At 34.7% G+C, this 22,264-nt stretch overlaps 3 protein-coding genes and 2 long non-coding RNA genes across 11 annotated transcripts; 2 read left to right on the top strand and 3 right to left on the bottom strand.

The window, feature by feature from the left end:
• The first annotated feature begins 80 nt into the window (after positions 1-80).
• LOC135791649 (uncharacterized) lies at positions 81-992 on the top strand. The gene is made up of 2 exons (XR_010548094.1): positions 81-591; positions 653-992. It is a non-coding gene; the product is annotated as an uncharacterized lncRNA (long non-coding RNA).
• Positions 993-2,119: 1,127 nt separating this feature from the next.
• Positions 2,120-4,968, top strand: LOC135791645 (sensory neuron membrane protein 1-like). 4 transcript variants are annotated; one of them, XM_065302105.1, is made up of 8 exons: positions 2,120-2,286; positions 2,367-2,899; positions 2,951-3,111; positions 3,169-3,316; positions 3,387-3,641; positions 3,694-3,905; positions 3,966-4,251; positions 4,311-4,968. In XM_065302105.1, the coding sequence occupies exons 2-8, from the start codon at positions 2,645-2,647 to the stop codon at positions 4,749-4,751; spliced, it is 1,758 nt and encodes a 585-aa protein (XP_065158177.1). In that variant the 5' UTR covers positions 2,120-2,286; positions 2,367-2,644; the 3' UTR covers positions 4,752-4,968. The 4 variants fall into 4 exon arrangements, with proteins under 4 accessions (XP_065158177.1, XP_065158176.1, XP_065158174.1 ...); XM_065302104.1 differs by having other exon boundaries at positions 2,120-2,319; XM_065302106.1 differs by having other exon boundaries at positions 2,121-2,587; positions 2,699-2,899.
• On the bottom strand, positions 4,866-12,732 carry LOC135791646 (UDP-glycosyltransferase UGT5). Of its 3 annotated transcripts, none has more exons than XM_065302109.1 (5): positions 12,355-12,732; positions 7,822-8,158; positions 7,255-7,755; positions 5,721-5,949; positions 4,866-5,594 (listed from the first exon to the last, which is right to left on the bottom strand). In XM_065302109.1, the coding sequence occupies exons 2-5, from the start codon at positions 8,146-8,148 to the stop codon at positions 5,074-5,076; spliced, it is 1,578 nt and encodes a 525-aa protein (XP_065158181.1). In that variant the 5' UTR covers positions 8,149-8,158; positions 12,355-12,732; the 3' UTR covers positions 4,866-5,073. The 3 variants fall into 3 exon arrangements, with proteins under 3 accessions (XP_065158181.1, XP_065158179.1, XP_065158180.1); XM_065302107.1 differs by lacking the exon at positions 12,355-12,732 and adding an exon at positions 9,801-9,970; XM_065302108.1 differs by lacking the exon at positions 12,355-12,732 and adding an exon at positions 8,355-8,693.
• A 384-nt stretch (positions 12,733-13,116) lies between these two features.
• Positions 13,117-14,573, bottom strand: LOC135792336 (uncharacterized). Of its 2 annotated transcripts, XR_010548281.1 has the most exons (3): positions 14,186-14,573; positions 13,408-13,605; positions 13,117-13,350 (listed from the first exon to the last, which is right to left on the bottom strand). It is a non-coding gene; the product is annotated as an uncharacterized lncRNA (long non-coding RNA). The 2 variants fall into 2 exon arrangements; XR_010548280.1 differs by having other exon boundaries at positions 13,117-13,605.
• An 865-nt stretch (positions 14,574-15,438) lies between these two features.
• Positions 15,439-19,179, bottom strand: FucT6 (alpha-(1,6)-fucosyltransferase 8). The gene is made up of 5 exons (XM_065302833.1): positions 18,599-19,179; positions 18,092-18,542; positions 17,559-17,745; positions 17,256-17,493; positions 15,439-17,192 (listed from the first exon to the last, which is right to left on the bottom strand). The coding sequence occupies exons 1-5, from the start codon at positions 18,829-18,831 to the stop codon at positions 16,505-16,507; spliced, it is 1,797 nt and encodes a 598-aa protein (XP_065158905.1). The 5' UTR covers positions 18,832-19,179; the 3' UTR covers positions 15,439-16,504.
• Between the last annotated feature and the right edge of the window lie 3,085 nt (positions 19,180-22,264).

Raw genomic sequence — 22,264 nt, 5'->3', positions numbered from 1 at the left:
TTTGTCCAAATCTCGTTGCTTGAATCAACGTTTTGTATTTTACAAAACCACAAACACAATAAACTCGACCAGAACACTGGAAATATGAGTGGGAGGAGGCGGACGCAAGCGTTCATTAAATAGAAACTCATTTTTTCCTTTTCATACGTTGTTATGCTAGGTATACCATCAAACATTGCTGTTTGTATTGGTACAATAAGACATACGTAACGCGCAGTATAAATGTTGATTGTTTCTAATAAAATATTTACGACTCACTGTTTTACATAATAATATACAGTGTGCCGGAGGAGGGTACCTTCAAATTAAAGGTCATCTAACTCACTTCCAGCTATTTTATTAAGATATCAATATTAATCATGACCTTAAAATCTATATCCGAATATTTTGCTTCCTATTTCTTTTACAAGCAGTTTTCCATGGCTGACCGCCATTGATGAACTGGTTCAAGGTATCCAGGTTTATTTTTATTTTGGTGGTACCACCCAATCGCACCAATCGCACCTATAAAACTCCATCATCAATTTGCTTTTCTTCAGTTCAACAAAATCGACTGCAGGCAAAGTTTTAAAGATGAAGTTTCTCCAAATTGTAAGTGCGAACGTGCACAGCTTCACCGAGCAGCTGGCAATGATCAAGTGTTTTCTTCTAGATTGTTTTCGTGGTTACGATCGTTACTTTGAGCATGACTACGCCGCTACCTAGAGAAAAACGTGGTCTGCATCTACATCTGGGCCACCATCACACGCCAGTAGTACACCATCATCATCATTCCTTTGTGGAACCTGTACATCACGTGCATCACTCATATTCAGCCTACCACGTGCCAATACACCCAGTTGAAGTTCATCATCATCATCATCACAATCTTTTCTGAATTTTTAAATTGTTATAATGACAGACTGAACATAAACGTTGTGATATATTTAATTGTATTTACAAGCAGGATTAAACAGTTTCATGAATAAATAATTGTTACTGGTAAAACAAAATGGCGGCTGTATTTATTCTAGTACCTTGAATTGTACATTAGTGTTAGTAGTTCCTGTAATTCCTTTGCAAACTACACAAGTTATAAAAGTTCTATTTGAGTTTCTCATCAATCGATATGATTATATAGCGTTGTTGTTAATGATAAGCAAAGAAACACGTCGCGTTGTAAAGTTCCCAGGATGCATTCAGTTATAACGTCAGAGAAATCAAATCAGAAAAAATAAAGAACTTTGATATGTTTATTGTTAGAAGGCAGCTCGGTGAATAATTACTAGAGATTTGCAGCTTATATTGTAATTATAAATAATCCTAGTGTTTATTTTTTAATCATCAATCATTATTTTGAAAGTTGTGATTGCACAATCTAAGATTTTGAAAAACAATTTGAGACTTTATTTGTTTTTCTATATTAATTCGTTTATTTCGCATTAAGATGGCATTGTTATTCGATATTTCTTTTTGTACATTGGGTTGCATATTGATTTACTGTCTGCAGAATAGCTGACAAAGAAGAAAATTGCAAAACAATTATTTTTCGCAATTTACAAGCACACAAAGAAAATGAACATAGTAAAACATTTAAAGGACTATAAATACTTGTAAATTACAAAGATATAATATTATATAGTCACTAATAAAAGACTACATCCCAGTAAATCAAGAAACCGATGGAAATCCTTTAATTTGCGGTCAAAACGAATTGATTTTCAAATACAAAGCGTTCAGTATATTAAAATTTTGCATACATTTACGATAAGTTAAAATTTATAGTCTACCTAAACAAAAATATGCAAATAACCACAATTTGCGCAACTTGTAAAATTCCATTCTATATTAAAATAAATTTTTACATTGAACCACTCTTAAATTACATAATAAATAATAGTATTCCATTAATGATGTGCGCAATTTTTAAAAACTTAGTTTCTGCCTTCGTCATTATCATCAAAACAAAGCGAAACACAGTAATTCACATCTTTAATTGCGCTCCCCATTCGTTAGTTTCCGCTTGATCTGTAATTTGCAAACGCAAGGTCAAGCATGCAACTTTTAACCCACCAGTACTCTTTGAAAACCCCAATCAAAAACTAATTTTCTAAAAAAACTTTCAGACAACAAAACAACTTCCACACGATCAGTCGTATTCGAACATCTTCGAACTAAAGTTGACAAGTTGTCCTTGTTATAATGCTTAGTTGATAATTACTTTAAATTAACAATTGATAGAGAGTAATTATTCAGTCGGCGCGTGGTCAGCTCGCAATAATTACAATCGCGTATTAATTATTCGTGGTGAGAAAGAGTGCATCTTGGATGTTTCAAAGGGTAGTTCAGTGTTAAATATGAAATTTCTGGTAACTTCTTTGATTTAGGTCACGATTAGTGCTCAAAACTTATCAAGAAGAAGATGTTTCATTAGACAATCAATGATAATTAATTGAGTGCTCATTAGACACGCATATAAAAGAAGCCTTTGAGGTTGGTTCAAAGTGAAGGTGGTGGTGGCGAGCGAAGGTGAGCACACGTGTGCATCCCATCTATCCCTTCATTCGATTTTCTCGGCCGGCGGACGGCGGTCATTGTTGTTGGTCAGGTATAACTGAATGCAATTATTCTCATGGTTCAGTGTCGCGGCGCGCGATAAGAGTGCATGAAGTGGAGGAATTGGATCCTCCGCCGACTTATCGACTTTACATTTCCGCAGATACGCGTCCTACAAGCAATCAAAAAGTATCTCAATAGATTAAACACTTTTTTGGATTTGTATGAAAAAGTTGAAAAACTACGCAATATGAAACTTCAAAGGCCGCATAAAATTGCCATCGGGTCAATCGTTGGGTTTTTATTCATAGTCATTTTTGGATGGGTTGTGTTTCCAAGACTTATTAAAAGCCAAATTAAAAATGTAAGTTTAACAATAAAATAAAATAAAAAAAATTAATTCATGTTTTATAAGATGTTGGCTCTCAAACAAGGCAACGAAATTCGTGATATGTATGTCAAAGTACCATTCCCTTTGACGTTTAAAGTCTACATGTTCAACGTGACAAACCCTTTGGAAATATCAGAGAAGGGAGCGATGCCAATTGTCCAAGAAATTGGTCCTTATATCTACGAGTAAATATTTTCCACAAACAATAAAAAATATTTAAAAAAAATTAAATTTATTCTTAGTGAATGGAAGGAAAAAGTTGATACAGTTGATGATGAGAGTGACGATACCATGGAATACCGCATCAAGAACACCTTCATTTTCAATCGAGCGCAGTCCGGCTCGTTAACGGGCGACGAAGTCATAACAATGCTTCATCCGCTGATTGCCGTAATTAATTAATTATGAATTAACTAGACCATGTGTCTCATCAAATTAACGTAATGTCTATTGTGTCTAGGGTATTGCCATGGCCGTCGAGAGAGAAAAACCGGGTGCTTTAGCACTCGTCAACAAAGCATTGACGAGCATATATCGAAATCCAACGCATCCATTTTTAACGACAACTGTGGATGCACTTTTATTTTCTGGGGTTGATATCGCTTGTAATGTGACTGATTTTGCTGGGAAAGCAGTGTGTACTCAACTTAGGAATGAAGCTAAAGATTTGATTGAAATAGAACCAGGCATTTTTAGATTTTCCCTATTTGGACCTGTAAGATATTTATTTTTTTATAAAACGGGTTAATTAATGTTTTTATATTTAGAAAAATGGTACAATTGGACAAAAAGTTAAGGTTAAACGTGGAGTGCAGAATATTATGGACTTGGGACAGGTGGTAGAGTTTGAAGGTAAACCTAAGTTGGATATGTGGGGTTCCGAGGAGTGTAATACCTACGGAGGGACAGATTCTACGATTTTTCCGCCATTTTTAAAAGAGGAGGATGGTCTTGTTTCTTTTGCACCTGATATCTGCAGGTAAACTTTAAATTTTGATTAAATAAATATAACTAATTTATATTCTTATGCTTTTATTAGGAGATTACCTGCGTATTATGTAGAAAACACAAAATACGATGGTATTTCAGTTCGGAGATACAGTGCTGATTTCGGGGACCAAAGCAAAGTCAAAGCTGAAAAGTGCTATTGTCCCAGTGAAGACTTTTGTTACAAGAAAGGAATCCACGATATGTACAAATGCGTTGGAGCACCTTTCGTTGCATCTCTACCTCATTTCTACCTCAGTGATGAAAGTTACCAGAAAGGTGTAAGAGGTCTCAACCCAACCAAAGATAAACATGAGATTATCATCCTATTTGAAAGCGTAAGGCCTAACCTAAATTATCATTACCAAAAAATATATAATTACTATTTTATGTTTAGTTAACTGGTTCCCCTGTATTCGCCAAGAAACGTATGCAGTTCTCATTACCAATCCACGCCATACCCAAGGTCACCACAATGGCAAACATGCCCGATGTAATGATGCCCTTATTCTGGGTAGAAGAAGGTGTGGAGCTAAACCGGACATGGACGGGACAACTACGCACCCTATTCACAACCCTTAAAGTGGTAAAAGTCACCAAATGGTTAGTCTTACTAGGAACCCTTGGTGGTATGGGCGGAGCTGGTTATATGATGTACCAACTCCAACAACAATCTGTGACCATCACCCCAGTACACACAGTCAATCCCAATGACCTCAAAAATGGCAAAAACAACACCATCAGCATGGTAGCTCAAAACGGCAACAACATACGAAATGGTACGAGTGTGGGGCATGTAAATCGCGCAATGTCCACAAACGAAATTGATAAATACTGATTATTATTGATCTACAAGCACGGGAATACCTTCAAAACAATGTTGATATCTTGTACGTAGTTTTATGTTTTATGTGATAAGTGATATCTTACTACAAGTCATATAACTATCTAGTTGTTGCTGTTACATTCGTATATATTTTAACTACTAGTAAGATACAGATCAATATTAGATTCTAAACAGCTAATTAAATAAAAATACCTAACTAGTCTTAAAATATTATTGGGACACCTAAATGTACAACTCTCGTAGTGACACATCAACACATCATACACACACACAACAGCAAAAAATTTACATCTTTAGGCAAGTATTGTTCATCTCACTCCAATTTGTTATTCTTCTTGGTAGTATACACACAGTTCAGGTTACCTACTAGAAGTCTATACGTTAATTTCAAGGTCCACTTTGTACACAGGTAGAGAGCGTACGCGCATAAAACCAAAATGGCGATTACGTCCAAGAGGTAATACTGAACGTAATTGAGGTCTTTAGATGCCGATTGTAAATGAAAGGCACCTTTATGACGAAGGACATATTCAGTCCAGTAAACACCACGTTCCAAAGCAGTTTCCTTCTGGTCTTTGAGTAAATATTGCCTTCGTAGGACTTCTCGTTTGTATTTTGGGTCATGCATCACTTTTTTGATTGCCCAAAGTAATGATTCTGGTGTTAACGTAGCCAGTTCTATTTTTAACGCATATCCATCAATTTCTGCTTTCGCTGCGTTTGTGTCATGATCACAGAAGACCGGCATTGTCACAACTGGGACTCCATGGTAAACAGTTTCGAACATACTCAGTAAACCGCCATGAGTTACAAATGCTTTGATTTTTGGATGTCCTAAAATGAAAGAAACGTTGAATCAACATAGTTTACTCGCCACACAACTTATACTAAAGTTAGGAGAATTAACACACAGATGTCGCTAGAAGGACTAAAATTGTTTATTTTACTTGTTTTGTTTACCTAAAATATCCTGTTGAGGTAGCCATTGTCCCAACATAACGTTATCAGGCAAATCAGGCATTTGATCATCAGCTTCCCATTTCCAAAGAACCCGTTGCGGTAACTGGCGGAAGACATACAAAAACATTCTCCGGAGATATTCCGGCATGTTGGCTGCCCGTACGGAAGAACCCATACTCACATAAATAAAACCAGCATCGCCACTACCATTTATAAAGTGTTCCAAATCCTATCATAAAAATATATTATATAATCTTTATTGCCTATAAAATATGCGAGACAAGTGTTTCAATCAATTGTTCTCAAGGTTTCTCATTTTCTTTCGCTTCGAACTCAACACTCGTGAAGTTGGAAGGTTCGAATCTCTTTAATCTGCCATCGTGTAAAAAGCCTCTGAGCAGTGAAAGTAAGCGATTTAGGTATGCGAGCGCTCAATGCAAATACTAAAACTGCCTAACCAACGCAGACTAAACGATTACGTCTTTATAATTAATCAGAAAATTTCTAGGCTCGCGCAGGTGGCTTTTCAATGCATTTCGATAGTATTGTTTCACTTTCCCTACCGATACTACTTCCATTAAATCATTAAATTCATCACCTCATCAATTTCCTTATCGAAAATGTTAACAATTTATATTGCGTAATGCACGCGATGTCACACAATGTTGCTATATTGTTATTCAGAAATGTATTGTTTAAACATCGGAAATCAACTTTATAAATATTTATAGCCACTCAGCATAGATTTTACGCACTAGAAATTTTTGCGCACATAAATTGAAAAATGCTGTGCTTGGAAAATGTGCGCAGAAAGTTGTTGCACAATGCGATATAATTTATTGCTACTCTGTGTGTCATTTACGTCGTGATTATGTGCATGCTGGAAAATTAATTCTAAATCACATAAAATATTATTATATAACTTGATCTCTTAGTAATTTGAACCATAAAAGTGTTAAACAACGATAAATTCAATTAATTATTACTTGAATGTACAAAATTCTAATATGTAAATGGAGATTAATCGTCATTTAACTAGCTGTTAATTATTTTAACACATAATAAGCTACGAAAAAGAAAACTGACTTAAGTTGTGTGTTTTTCAGACTTGTTGACTTATTAAATTTACACAACTTGATCTAAAGTGACTCAATTGGAAATCTAGGTATTTATTTCTTGCGCGTTGAGAAATTAGCACTGTTTAAAGTGTATCATGATAATTATAGTTATTAAAATCGTAACTTAAGTAAAATGTGTTTTGTGCTGTTGAATCTGGAGCGCACTGACAATGTTTGCAAACAAGTTGTTACGACACGCGATCTAATCAGATTAGCGCTTGCAGTTAAGGTGCAACAAGAGAAGTAAAAGTGCATCCTTGAAACAATTTTCCAACCTGACCACAAATAGGCGTTTTGCGTTTTGCCATCTTGCGAAAATTTAGATTTTTCTACCTCAATTCGCCCAAAAACCTTGATTAAATCAAATTAAAACAACATTCGCACATTCTAAAATTCTCTACAGTTCAATAACTCACGTGTGGTAATTTCTTGGCTGGTTTGCAGTGGATGCACGCAATTTCCGCGACGTTGGGTAGATACGGACGTGGATAGGTTACTGTCGCGTGGCCATTTTGTAACACAAAAGAGACGTTACGGTTCATATCATAAGTATCAGGAATATCTTTTCCAAAATGTTTACGTAGAACTGGTTGCAGAAATAATCGGATACACGCTGTATGTAGGAGACCCATTCCGGAAGTCATCAAAGTATTGATGGTACGTTGGAAAACATTCATCGAATCAGAGTATGGAAGTGATACAAAAGGAGTCATTGATACCGGTGATGGATTGCCAGCCATTGATAGTGAAAATGTGTAGAATGCTACAGTATTGATGTGCATGTATGGCACCTTGAAGTGGTACGCCAACGCATTACTGCATTCCGGAAAGGCTCCATCCATTACCACTAAATCAAAACTGGGCTTGGAGTATAGAAACGCTTTGGTTTCTGGGTCAGCGTACAATTCCTCACAAGCCTAAGAATCATAAACAATAACAATTTGTGGTATCTCACTAGAAATTTATGAAAATGACGGACATACCTTGTAGGGATATTGTAGGACATCTATAGGATGGACTGGTTCCTCGCCTCGCATCCGGGCACCAACTAAGTCCCAGTTTGTAAAGTTTTTCACGTAAAAAACTAAACCAGCTGGTGTTATCTCCTCTAAACCACTGAGGTAGAAGTCAGGTGGGAATGCACTGATGAATGTGATGTTGTGCCCTCTTGGAGTCAACCCTCGCGCTAATTCCCAAAATGGGATTTTGTGTGATTTTGTGCCTCCGAGGGTTATCATCAGTATATTTGCACAATTACATAGGTTTATGACGGCCAATGTAGAAAATAGAAGTATTCTTTTGGTCGCCATGTCTAATAACCTAAAAACATAATATTTTATACATTGACATTAGTTTAGATGAATTTTGAGGTTAGTTTAATATCAAAACTATTGATATTTGATGGTTACCATTGGCAACGTGTCAAAAATTATACTTTTGCGCATTTTAATAACAAAAATAGTTAAAGCAATACGTTTTATTATAAATACGACATTGTTTAACAATCATGTAATACCTGAATGTACAAACAAATAAAATCCTCAGCAAGGAAACTCTTCGCGTCAATATTTGTACAAAACTCAACTCATCAATCACTTAGCAAAGACCTGCACACACTTGTTAAGTAACACCGATATAAATAAATAATTGTTCTAAATTAATTAATTCTTGTGCAACAATTAAATACTTTCACTTTCGCAATAACAATCGAATCTTATTTAATTCGTTCTGGAGTGATGCACATACTTGTAATTGTAATGATTTTGACAATTTTGTTAGAAACAAAAAAAAAGAGAGTGAAAAGTTTTTACGTTGTTTGAACGACACACGATTGCAAACTGCTCGTGCACGTAAAAATTATTTGCTTTAAAGAGTATTGTAATGAGCCGGGCATGTAATTTATAATTTGTTATTTAATGTCGCGCTGGAACAAGCACAAGCACTATCAGCACAATTACAATGATTGTGCATTATGATCTTATCGATATTGTTATTCTGCTCGTCGGACAGATCATCAGGTAATTACGCCGATTCTGTGATTCATCCAAAATCAAAATGGGAAATCAAATAATCCAGAAAAAATCAGAAAATTACTCGTTTCATAAAAAAATCGCTCAATTTTTATATATAATGTAGTTATTGTTTCTGAATATTACCGCATTGTGTTTGTTATTATTATATTGTTATTATTTTTACAAAAAAAAGCGCGCAATTTCTTACACTAATACATAATTTTGTACAAACAACCATGTGAAACTTATGTCTTGCATAAGTTGTGTTTTGTTTTCCGTCGACGTGCGAAATTATTTTTCTAAATTTCCATGTTAATAAGTTTTGCGATGGGCGATTGAACGTTTCCTGGCTCGTACAGAAAAATCGTTGTTGGTGTTACAAAATAACACTAACCTATTGCCTAACTCAATATTATTAGAAATTCAATGAGCATAATAATGGATTATGTGTGTAGTGCGTATAAACTGCTAGTAAATTTGAATGAAAGTGAGTTTTTTGTGGCTCAAGAATTAAATAATGCAAAAAAACATTACATAAAAGGTTGTTAGCGTTTTTTCTCTTACAGGTATTAGTCTTGACCTATTGAAATATTGCAAATAGGAAACAATTAATAGAAAAAAGTAATAAAAGAATTGCATTGAGTAAACAATTATATTTATTGTTTTAATAGCTTTACGACTTATACAACTTTTTATAGATTTTTTCTAAGTATTAATTGAGTTATTAAATCTTTAAAGAACTAGATTTGTAGAGTAATCAATCAGTCACGTAAATCAAAGTCAATTAAACCCTGTATTCGTTTCATCAATTATTTTAAACATTAAATTTACGTAAAAAACATAAAAACATCACATTTTTGTTGATTTATTGAAGGTGGTTAAGTAATAAATGAATTGAATGTTAAAGCATTAGCTCTAACTCATGTGTGTGTCAATGTACTTTTACTTACTTAATACTTAGAGATTGTTTACCGTTTGCCATCGATTATTAGCAACATTTCACGGACGATCACTGCTCGTGTTTTACGTTATTCAAGATATTTTTACACATTTTACTAAAACTAATAAAGTAGATAATTTACTGTTTAATTATTGAAGTTAGCTCAATAACTCTCATGATTAAATATAAGTTAGTTAGTAAATGGTTTTCTTACTAAACAATAAAGAAAAAAATAATTTTGAATGCAATTCGAAACAGATTATATATTTTTTTTTAATTTTGGAAAATCTATAAAATTAACACTAAGTTTAAAATTTATGATTTGTTTGTGCATAATTTTATACTCAGATGTGTGTAATAAAAACGGCATTCTGTGCTTTATACGATCCGTGAATGTGACGCTATTTCATTTATCATTAAAGTTTATTTTTAATTGGCTATTGTTTATTTTCCACATAATTGGTTTACCAACAAAGCTACGGTAATTTATTACTACACATTTATAATTTTATTACATTCTGAATCAATATGTTACAATTATTAATGGTACAATCGTAATATTAAAAGTTTAGTTTAAAAGTTATATTTTTTGGCACTTAAACAAAAAATACTTGTTTAAATCAAATAATTCCAACATTTATTCATGATTTAAAGAATGTTGTCATAAATTTTGAGGTTAATTCAATATCACCGACATTGTGTATTTACCTAGAGTAAATAAACATTAAAATGAAGATGATTGTTATTCCATTGGATGCCATAAGCATTATTTGCGCACTAGAGCGTCAAAATATAACTAATGTTGTAATTTACGCACTAATTTTGTAATAGTTTAATAAAATGTCACTTTAATACGAGTACTCTAAATATGTATTTAAAAATAAACTGCGTCTCATAAACTATATATTAATATTCCATAATTACACGCACGCCGCACGTAAAAACAAATCCACTCGAAAAAACTCGCGAGCTGTCGAAATCGTAAACCAGATTTGCGGTTTATTGAGAAACGCAAACATTTAAACATTTAGAAATTATTAATTAAATCCCGTGCCACATACGTGACTTATTTCCCAATTTTTCTGCATTCTAATCAACCTTCAAAATTATTAACACTAAATTTAAAATTCATGTTAAACAATAACGACGTAACATTTTTGAAAATTTGTCAATCAATATTTTGATCAATAAAATTTGAATTTTTATGAATTACGAGACATCATCGATCTGTAAATCAGTTAAGATTGCAATATAGTTGTGTTCTGCGTCGAAGAGCAAGACCAAATCAGGCGATTGGATAAGTTATGCGAGTGTGCGTAATGCGCTTTAATTAAGTATCGAAAAGTATTACAAGGCGTGCTACTAAGTTACTTGTTTATCCACCACTGGAAGACCATAAAACGATTGCGAGCGGATAATTGTTCAATGTGTGATTTTAATCTGCAATGAAATAAACGATGAAACGTAAAAGATATATTAATTATTTTTAAATTATTTAATGCTTAAACATTAAACAATTATCACAATAATGTACTTTCTACTTTCAACACTTTACAGACAATTATCTCGCTAACCATTACATCGAACAGGTTCAAATTTCGTGTATTTATTAATTAACTTTATTATTTAACTTGAATTTAAGTAAAAATCGCATTTTATTGACTAGGATTTTACAATAAATATATTTTGATACAAGATTTACGATTTTCTTAGTTATTTGCGCCAAACATGCAAAAGTACTGTTAGTTTTATCATTTGTAGGAATAATGTTAACGACTTGATGACTTTAACCGGAAATGCATGCGCACATGTGCTGCGCTTGAGTAAAAGCATAGAAGTATTTTATTAATCCGCGCCAATTAAAATGCAGCGCTTTAATTACAAGAAGGAATACAATGATTTCTTTAAACCCGTGACGTTTGACTTTATCGATCAGACAACCAACACGGAAATATATTCATGTATTTTATGAATGTAGACATTAAAGTTGCATACATTCCAAAATTGAAATGTCAGGAAAAATACAGGTTATGTTAATACATTATGCAACTTTTATTTCATTGCCTAGGTAGTAAAATCTTAATATTTATTTTAATGAAACAATGTGGAAACAAAAGTTGCATTTGCGAATTTTGTAATAAATCAACGGAGATAGTTTTACACTTGGCGTTTGTCGCGATAAGGAGAAGAAAGTAGCCGGCCTGGTTTGAAATTCGCTCTGCAAAGTTTATGTCACTATTTTATAATAGTAATACGCATATTTTATTTTATAACACACTTCTCCGCGCATTTTTTCGGAACGCTTTAATTCAATTCAGCGTAATTCTTGTGAATTTGACGTCGCCGTTTTTTCCGCCGTTGAAATCCAAGCGCCGATTTAATTCACATCAACAACTTTCATTTTTAACGTTAGAGGGTCTTGCAAACGACTTAAACTTTCAGTGGACGTTAACAAGTGTAGAGTATCAATTTAAATGTTCGAGTTGAGTTCGAGTGCGAGTTCAATTCGTTGCCGTTTTTTTCTTTTAATGTGAGGTATTAAAATGAAATGACTTCAAACTTACTACTCTCGGCGAAAAGTAATCACGTAATCCACAACCGAATAATGAAATGAACACAAATCGATGTTTTCGGCGTAATCACTAGTTACATCGAAAAGTGATAAAACTTCCAGCGCAAATTTCACTAACTAATGCATGACATTTTGCTTGGTTTTAAGAAAAAATCATTTTTTTCTTGTGTTTAGCGAGTTGTAATCGAGCACGATTTGTTTATTTACACACTTGACGCACTGCACAAGTAAAAGTTAATTATTAGAGTCGCCGAGTCGCGGTCGAAGTCGCGGTTTAATATAGATTTAAGTGAGGTATGTTCAGTGTGCGGCGGCAGACTTTTGCCGAACGAAAAGCGAACGTGAATCGACCCGGAGTATGGTCACTTCGGCTTCGGAAGGTATGGCAAATGGCAAAATCGAGCCATGAGACGCAAGAAGGAAGGTATCGATGTATCAGGCCGAGGAAAGTAGGAGAAATTAATATGACGAGTAGTAGCTGGTTTATATAAACGCGGGCGCGTTTTATAATATTTTTCGATCAAGGCGCTCATCAACATGCGTTCGAATTTCTTTCATAACGCCTTCATGAATTTATAATTCATTATTTTAAGGGAGAAAATGAATTCGAATGAATTTTGAAGTAAAAGGCATGAAATTGTGTAACAAAGTTTAATACATCATAACTATTACACCCAAAGAAATAGATTAATGTTTTTATGTTTATGGGTATATCTCATCAAGAATTATGAGATACCATAAAGAAATACTTGCATAATAAGACATTAATTCTTTAATTTCAAGAAAATGCATAAAATTGGCGTAAATATGTTAAACATTCGCTTTCTTTTGATAATATACAGAAAAATATACAAAAATATACATAATTTTAATTATATTAATAGGAAACAATCATTTTTATACAAAAAATATTTTTGACAACGCTTCAACGCACCAAAATCTGTTTGCTTTCAACTAGATGTCAAGACCATTATTTAATCAAGCAAAACTAAAAGAAACTTGCGAAATTATCGTGTTTGCCTGCAATTATTTGCATTCGACTCACACTATAACGCTAAAATATTTCGGTTATTCTCGCCAGTGCCAAAAACTACAATATTTGCCACGGCGACAACTCATTTTTTACGTCGGTGCGGACGATTATTACACCCGCAAATCGAAACGTGCGAGCATAAAACATTTCCGTCGAATTATTTCTGGGAAAGTGCAATTTCACTTTGGCATCTGCCGAATCTCGAAACTCCTGAAATCGTAAAAAGCAGAGGCTTTAATCGCTATAATCATTATTAATTATTACCAAAAACAACAACTATATGTACAGATGTGTAGGTACGTTCTGAATATATGTCAAGAACAAGTTTTTTTTCGTTTTTTTCTTTGCGGGAGAGAGTTACGCGTGAATTTTGAAATCGAAAATATTGAACCTGATGTGCTCATTTCACCTGCACCGAGACTGAAACGAAATGCAACTTCGCTTCGTTAAGAAGTAAGGTAAAATGATGTAAGAAAGTCTTTCTCTTTTGGCCGGTTGCGGTCTTGTTCCGGGCGCGTTTTCGGCGTCTCACCTAAATAAATATATAAATAAGTAAGCTTTAATAATGTTTTGCTTTAAATTTGCGTAAAACTTGCTTTCGTTCTGACTAAAAACACAATTAAAGCGCATAATCACACAAATGCATGTATTCATTAGTGTGTAATCAACATTTGCATATTTGTTACTTAATAATGTTAATAATTTGTACTTTTACTGCTCGAAATTAATGAAAAAACAATCAAATTAGTATCTCAACCGAATTCAAGATGGCGGTTGAAAAGTAACTTACTTTTTTGGTTTTAATTGTTAAATGCTGTTATCTAAGCTGTCTGATCGGGTGTAATTTTCGTTTTCCACGTCGGGCACGCGCGTTTTTCGCATTGCGAAATAGCCGAGACTGAAACCGACCATAATTACAAGAAGTGCGGCGAAAAGGATTATACAACCGCCGCTCTGCGACGCCTTCGGGCCGTTCGCGCGCGGCATTTCGAAGCGTACAACTGTTCGCCGCAGTTTTCACCAATTATTTCGTTGGCGTTTTAATTTAGTTGTGTTGCAGGAGTTTACGACTACTGCGACGGCGCACTGCCGTCAACTATTATTAACGGATCACAATGCGAACGCGCGAAATGTAAACAAATTTCCGCTACAAATAAAGTAACTCGACATTTTGCCTCTCGTTACAAAAGTAATGGACTGATGTGTGTCGAATGCGGTGGCATGCGGCATTAATCATACGCGCGTAAGTTAACCACGCTTCCGAGACTTGGGCACTGTCCAAACGAATTGTTCCGGATGATTAAAGACTAATTGTGAATGCTTCAATCACACGCGCAAACATTTTAGGAAACGATGTTGCAAATGAATGCTTTTAACTTGCATCTCTTCTTGAGTTAATATATATTAAAAGATATTTAGTAATAACTTGTATGGGCAAGTTTTTATAACACCAAGTATATTTTGTAAAAAGCTGTATATGTGGTTGCCTAATCACAACATGTGTTAAGTGTGTTTTAGCGCGACATTTGTGCGCAAAATCTCACATTTCACCTGCAAATTCAACAAAAACAAAGCAGTAAGTGTCATTCAATCGTCAACAATTGATTTATGTTCAATTTGATAAATAAGTTCGTGTGTGTCCCTATCTGATTAAAATATAATCGGAAAAGTTGTAAATTTGAAAACTCCAACGACCATAACCTCACTATTCTCTTATGCACAACGGTGCATGACCACCGTGCATGATTGGTTGCGCACAATAAAAGGAATACATAAATTATTGTTTTATTTGTTCTCAAATAAAATAATCTGTAAGAAGTCACTTCAAAATACGGGCCATGGTTAAACGTAATGCGCTTATAAAAAAAATAAAATGCATTAGCAGAAATATTTCCACAATGTATATAAAATACTAATGACATCCGTCCGACATAAATAAAGCAACGTGCACTCCATTAAACAAATATTCATGTCTCTCACCGACACGTAGCGTGCAGATGAAACAAACCTGAATCACGCGAACAATGCGCTTACACAGGAAAGTCAATTTTTGTACTCACAGCTTTTACACTCTTTTATTACGATCATCTGTTCTGCGTTTTATTTTTGTTATACAAAAGTAAAATATCATTTCCTTAAATTAAACTACAATATACCAAATTAAATATATGCCGCGTGCACAACGATAAAGTATTGGATGGTTGTTGTGTCACGAGTGATGTCTTGATGTAAATATCAATGCAGTAATAAACTAAACTATTCATAAACAAAATTATTGCACGTATAAAATCAGAATCATTACAAGTAGAATATTTTTGAGTAATTAACATGTAACACACAAAGAAATGCACCAAATAATATCAAGAGTTATATTAAATTAAATTACTATGTTGTAACATTAATTACATTTTTTCATCGTTACGTTAAATTACCCCTGTTTGTTCGTTTTTGTGTGTGTGTGCCACTACGATTTTGTTCGGTTCGCTTGCTAGGCATGTCGTAACAATAGTCATTTACATACAATATATTCCTCTCTATTTATATCATGAATTCAGTCATTCTTACCGCGTAATATTTACAATATAATTATTTCATGTCTTACACGAGAACGTCTCTTTTATACATTTTTTTTCTGTGTTTAAGTTTTCTTAATGCAGTTAAATTCACTGTTGACAATTCCACTAGTAACGGTATTCCTAAAAATAGATCTGTTTATTGTATTCGGTGTTCATTTTCGCATTTTGAATGAAGTTAATAAGCAAGCCGAATTTATCTACACATAACTAACACGGATTACTTACTATATCTAAGCTAATTGTCATGTTGTCTAAGCACAAATTAAAAATGCTAATTTCATACACCAACTGCGTATTGTCGCAAGTGTCGCATATAAATATCTAAAAAAAAATTAAAGATTCTTAAGATTTTGAGAATTTTTCAAGTGTTAAATAACCAGTGTGTCAATAAAAGTTGTATCAATAGAAAACGTGGAACGAAAATCTCGAAGCCTAACAAATGTGGCTAAAAATAAATGCATTACAGAATAAAACCTCTAAGGAACATCGATTTCGTCTGAGTATTCTCGGAAAAACCTGGGAAAACGTAACAGTTAGTTCTCCTCCTTTTCATCCTCATTTTCCTCCACATCAGCGCCTTTATCAGCTTTCGCGTACGTGGGAAACTTGGCCACTTCCACTTTGTCCTTCACTTTAAAACTAGGATATAGTCCGATCTGCTGCGTGCGCAGATTACGTCCCTTGCTAAACCCGTTCCAGTGGTTGCCCGCCACGCCGACCAAATCACCAACATGCAGGCTCATATCACCGGCGCGATGGCTTTCATGCGGAAGTACGGCTATCCGGTTGTGAGCGGTTTGCCCGCCGTAGTAGTAGATATCGTCAAGCGATTTGAATTTGTCGGACGCGTCGGGGAAGTAGTTTTGCATAATCTCGTACGCGATGCGGCACACCTGCGACGAGAAGGTGCACACGAGGTAGTCGCTCATCGAGAGCATGTGTATATCGAGTATGATGCCGTTCAGCGATGAGTCTGAGTAACGCGTTGAAACGGCGGCAGTTTTGGCAATCTCCGGATCGCCGAGTATCTCATACTGAGGGTATTTACTTTTCGCATCGAGGATGACCTTCGGGTCATCTGAAGCGAGGTAAATTCTACGTTGCGTGACGTGTTCTTTGAGCTCCAGTTGGTTGTAATATTCTTCAACAGCAGCCATGTACTCCTCAATACCGTGGAAGGACGCTTCAGTCCCGACTTTATCAGTTCTTCGCACGTGTACACTAAATAAATAATTAGTAACACTTCCATACACAAAATGAATTTTATTTTAAATTTCAACTCACCCAACAATAGGCCTCTTGAAACCCATATTCGTAATGGCTTCCTGAATGAATTTCGCTGTTTTCTCTTGGGGACGCAATAGATATTTCAAAAACTGACCCACCCACCAAACGATTGGATCCCCATGAATTCTTGTTAGTCGTTGAGACAAGTCCTCAGGGATAGCGAGAGGCAGGAAAGGCGGACGTGAAGATAGCGAGTCGATTATCGGCAGAGAAAGAACCTGCGTATCAGGAGTGCCTGTAAAAAGACAAGACAGTATTGGAAACTGAATTATTGAATGCCGTATGCATTGTTGCACGAACCGGGCCAATTTTTAATGCTTTCGCCGACAGCGCTGGTGCACGTGTCACTGATCGGCAGGAACACTTCGTCCCAACCTCGCCGGTGATAACGCCATCCTTTTGAGTTCAATATTAACGTTCTTTCGGTGCCGTACGCCACCATGAAGCAGTAGACAACGTGATGCAGCTGGCAACCGTAACCACAACCCTGGAACCAATCATTAAAGATTCACAACCAAATGAATACTACTAAAAAATTCTATTAACTTTCAAGCATTCCATTGAAAATTTGTGTCAAGTAACCAATAATACGCCTATTATTAAAATCTACGTTAATCAACTTAAAATACATAACATGCTGAAGTAATTAAGTGATAAAGAAATACTGCAAAAAAAACAAACCCATCAAACTGTTATCTCTAACGTAGGCGGCGAATAATTAAAATAGTTTTTTAATTGCTTCTGATTTGCCAACAACTAAATATGTTTACTCAATTTCACGGTCACTATGATTACAAATGACGCGTAACAAATATTTATTATGAAATGATTACCTTGTTTAAGCTGCACACTAATTTTCTTGCCTTCTTGCAATCTTTAGGATTCTGCAGGTATTTAAATCTGTTCTGTACTTTATCACTAAGAGCATTAATTTCTTTTTCCCTCCATGTTGCAAAGCCATCCACATCACTCAATAGCTGCACATCATGTATCAAACTTCTTTTATGCTGTATTCCCAGCTTTATTGTATTACTAATTGTACCAACAAGATCTGGTGCAAGACTTTTCACTTGTGTCTGAATATTCACCAGCTCTGAGTTCACATATGCCCAAAACTCTCTAATATTATTCTCAATTCTTCTTCTTGTGACTTCATATTGTTGATTGGGCTCTTCTTTCTGACTGATGTATCCTAGTTCCTGATTATTACTTATTGTTTTATCAGCTTTTGTTAATCTCATCTGAAAATTCTCCAGGGCTTCTTTTTCTTCAGCTTTCAATCCACTAGAAGAACAAATTTGGTTAAGTTAAAGAATTTCTTTGGTGAGATGAACTCTTACCCTATGTTAATATCTTTGAAGAGTTCATGCAGTTCAGTGTTCTGCTTGCGAAGAGCTTCAAGCTCACTAAGTGCTCTGGCCAACCTCTCAGCAGTCTTTGCATCGTTGTTATTCACTTGCGCGTTGAACATAGGCAGAATCGTGAGTATGAAGATGAGCAGCCAGAAGGTGAAGAACAACATGAACATTCGTTTCCATCCCAAGCTGTTGATCTGCCGCAGCAACACGTTCATCTTCAATGCGGTTGTTTTGGTTTCGAGTATTGGTTGTTGCTGCGCTCTTCGCGTGGCCGGCCGAGATCGTCGCCGTTATGTGCGTATTATCATTGTCTCGCAATCGCTTCCGGCTCGCGCTCCCCTCGCTGCGTTCAATTCGGATAATTTCAGTTAATCATCGCGACGCCTGCAAATGTGTTCGGTCCATTTATCGGCGGCGGCGGTGTGCGACGTCGTTGCGCCGCGAGCGAACACACACTGACCAAGTGACCGTGCGGTCGTGCGCCGAAGCAGGAGTACGGCAGGAATTGTGATCATGAGCAGTACGAGCAGGACGCCGAGTAGTGCTTGACTACTTTATCTACTTACTATTCACTACACCTACTACTGGCTACTACATATAAGCACTACTTCCACTACATTACTAATGACATGCTGCAGAATCATGCAGAATAGACAGCCAACCTGGCAGTACATATTTAAAATTTTATGATTTCTTTCATCTAGCTGTTCATATAAAAAATTAATTAAGCAGGTAGCTGTAATCATAATTTAACTCTTCTCGCAACGAGAGAGTAAACAAAGTAAATCCTGCAATGAATAATTATACTTGTCTGTGCTCAATTTTTGGCACTACTTTCTTTTTTTGAAAGTCTGTTTTGAGGTTTGGAACAAAAGAATCAGCTGATTTGGCTGTTTTCGGTCCAAAATGTTTAAAATTTGTTAAATTGGGGGCACCACAATGCAGACCACTGTCTTTTATTTGTGCCTAGTCTCATAAATGCATTTATCCAAAAATATTTGATTATTTAGCAAGAAATACATATATGCAATATTAATTACAAAGGTTTTCATAAAACTTCATTTGAAAACATGAAAAACTTTAAAATTCACATTAATATGAATCATAACGTACTTATAATAGCTTTTATAATCTTAACAATATATAATCTTGTATATAATCTCATAGTGAACATCTCATCTAAGGGTTACATTTTGATGAATTGGGGGCAGCACAATGCAGACCCGTTTAACGCCTTAACAGTTTCTCAATTTTTGTAAGAAATGTACGAGCAAGACACAACATTTCTCTCGAAATATAGCAATTCACAGACAGAGGGCACAGTAATGCATGCAAAATTATTAAATAAAACTTAATGAATTGTTTCAGAGTATGTATTATAAAAAATTCAGTCAAGGTTGGTTTCGGATGATATATTACAGAGAAATTACTCATGTGCAATTCTAAAAAACGGGAAAGTAAATTGTAAATAAAGGTACAACAACCAGACTCATTTTACATTGTTTCCGCTCATGTTATCTATTTTTACTATAACATATACTACTGCACATATCCAGACAAATATTTGTTTATTGCAAATCGCGCTGATAATTACTCTTAAATATTTTATTTCAAGATAACTCTGTAGCTCTTAACAACAACACTAGAGAACTGATTATATAATTTCATTATTTAAACAATTTATAAGCACTCAATACACAGTTAGAGTCGCAAATAAAAACTTGCATATGTGCAGGAAGTAAGCAGAGAGCATCATACCTTAGAGATACCATTTAGATAATGATAACGCTTCCAAGAAATATGTTTATCAAGTTATTTGAACTGACTGCGACGGTGATCGTATGTTTGTTTTTCACTCTGCCGTCTGCTAATTCTGTATAATACTCAAAAGGCTATATTTATTAAGTGTGCAAAAGTTAATAAGTGAATTCGCGCCATAGTTCCTAAAAACGCAATAAAATAATGTCACACTTTTGCGTGTAAAATACGCAGTTAAATACTGAGAAAGTCGTTTGAGCGTATTCAAACACACTTCACAGTTTTTTTTATAGAAAACGTAAATTCTAATCTAATCAATGAATAAGTGATAATTCTCAAATTTGCATTCAGTTCGGATTCGCGCGTTTGCCCTGAAGTAGTAAACATCAAGTCGTTATATGTGCAGTTCTTATCACAATAAACAAAAATGTGTCTACTTGTACAACTCATCTTCCTGCTGTCTACCTGCAAAATCATCAACTGTATACTCTGCGAGAACGCATCCATCATTGATTGCCTGGATGAAGACCCAGGGAACTTGACAGTGAATCCTCATTGCACTATGCGAGACAAGGCTTTAATTGTGATCGACAGCAAGACTTCCATTTTGAAATACTCAGAGACACGCCCGCAATTGAAAATATTCAAAGTGCAAGGACTGGAAGAAGCAACTCTACAGCCAATAATGTTCAAAAACTTAAATTCCGTGGAATATATTGATTTATCCGATAATTTGATCAAGGATTTCAACGTGAATGTGTTCATCAATGAGGATCTTCAAAACCTGAAGCATCTGGAGATGCATAACAACCCTCTAAATGCACACGGATTGAATGCTTGGGAGGAAGTGAAGAAAGAGCTGGCGAACAAATCCCGCGACACCAAACACATTCATTACTTCTCAATAGTCACCATAATCATCGGAATATTGATCATCATCGGCATCATCTGCATAGCAATTTGTATAAAATTGACAAGAAAAGTGAAAAGGACGGAGTTTAATAAAAACCCTGGATACGAGGTCCCCGGAATGGCAAACCAAAGTGTAGCACGAAATTTGTTATATTCTAATCTTAGTAATGATCAACCATTACTAGATTTGAGTTAATTAGGATATTATTATAGTGCGACAATGCAATGTGTGATACAAGCCACGTTTATGGTGCCTATTTATAGTTAGTTACATGTAAAATGTTGTTTACAACGTTCTGTCTGACAATATCATAGCGACACGTGTGACTATAGTTTTAAATGTGTAATATCACTATTGTGATTAGACTTATAGGTACAATGTGAACATAATATCATAGGATAATGTAATCTATATTGTTTTGTAAGATAATAACAAACAATCATCATTTAAATTTGTTTTGTTTAATGCGCAAATTATTGAAGGTTGAATGAAATGAAGTCATGAATTATAATAAATTATACGATATTTTCGTGTTATAACATTATTCAAAATTGGAAATCTTAATTTAATCTGTAAGTATAATAATAATATTTAAGAATTACAGTATGCATTATATAATACTAGGCTGGTTTGTATAACTAGTTGCCTAGGTTAAACGTCAAAATATATCTAGGATCAGCATCGTGATGATGATCATGTCTACCAACGCAGAGATGAAATTTAAAATAGGATTGTCTTATGTACTCATCTAATCAGGGATAAAAATTATTATTATTAAGTTCTATTGTTTTAGACTACCCAGATAAATTGTTTAGATTAGATATTTAATACTTGTAACCTAGGTAACCATATTTGCAAAACTAATAGTGCGCAGATTTATGCCTAGGCAATTAAAATGGCGGTAAAACACATCTTTTCTGAGAAAAGGCATGAACTTTGAATATTTAACATTTGCTATCTTAAATTTTAAGTTGGTT

The sequence above is a fragment of the Atheta coriaria genome, unplaced genomic scaffold, assembly GCF_025399875.1.
Source record: "Atheta coriaria isolate IRGN ID8LTWV9N9 unplaced genomic scaffold, Caltech_Dcor_3.1 hic_scaffold_5_pilon, whole genome shotgun sequence".
NCBI classification, from domain to species: domain Eukaryota; kingdom Metazoa; phylum Arthropoda; class Insecta; order Coleoptera; family Staphylinidae; genus Dalotia; species Dalotia coriaria.
Note: the sequence above shows the minus strand (reverse complement) of the source record. Positions and strands in the feature narration are given on the sequence as shown.

Bases quoted from the DNA above. Each gene is read 5' to 3' on its own strand.
- LOC135791645 (XM_065302105.1), top strand. From the start codon at position 2,645: ATGAAGTGGAGGAATTGGATCCTCCGCCGACTTATCGACTTTACATTT. The intron at 3,642-3,693 runs GTAAGATATTTA...TTTTATATTTAG, and splicing joins GATTTTCCCTATTTGGACCT to AAAAATGGTACAATTGGACA. The intron at 3,906-3,965 runs GTAAACTTTAAA...TGCTTTTATTAG, and splicing joins TTTGCACCTGATATCTGCAG to GAGATTACCTGCGTATTATG.
- LOC135791646 (XM_065302107.1), bottom strand. From the start codon at position 9,832: ATGGCAAACGGTAAACAATCTCTAAGTATTAA. The intron at 8,159-9,800 runs GTAAGTAAAAGT...TTATGTTTTTAG, and splicing joins AAACAATCTCTAAGTATTAA to GTTATTAGACATGGCGACCA. The intron at 5,950-7,254 runs GTGAGTTATTGA...TTTTTATGATAG, and splicing joins CAGCCAAGAAATTACCACAC to GATTTGGAACACTTTATAAA.
- FucT6 (XM_065302833.1), bottom strand. From the start codon at position 18,831: ATGAACGTGTTGCTGCGGCAGATCAACAGCTTGGGATGGAAACGAATG. The intron at 18,543-18,598 runs GTAAGAGTTCAT...TTGTTCTTCTAG, and splicing joins TTCAAAGATATTAACATAGG to TGGATTGAAAGCTGAAGAAA. The intron at 17,494-17,558 runs GTTCGTGCAACA...GTCTTTTTACAG, and splicing joins AAGCATTAAAAATTGGCCCG to GCACTCCTGATACGCAGGTT.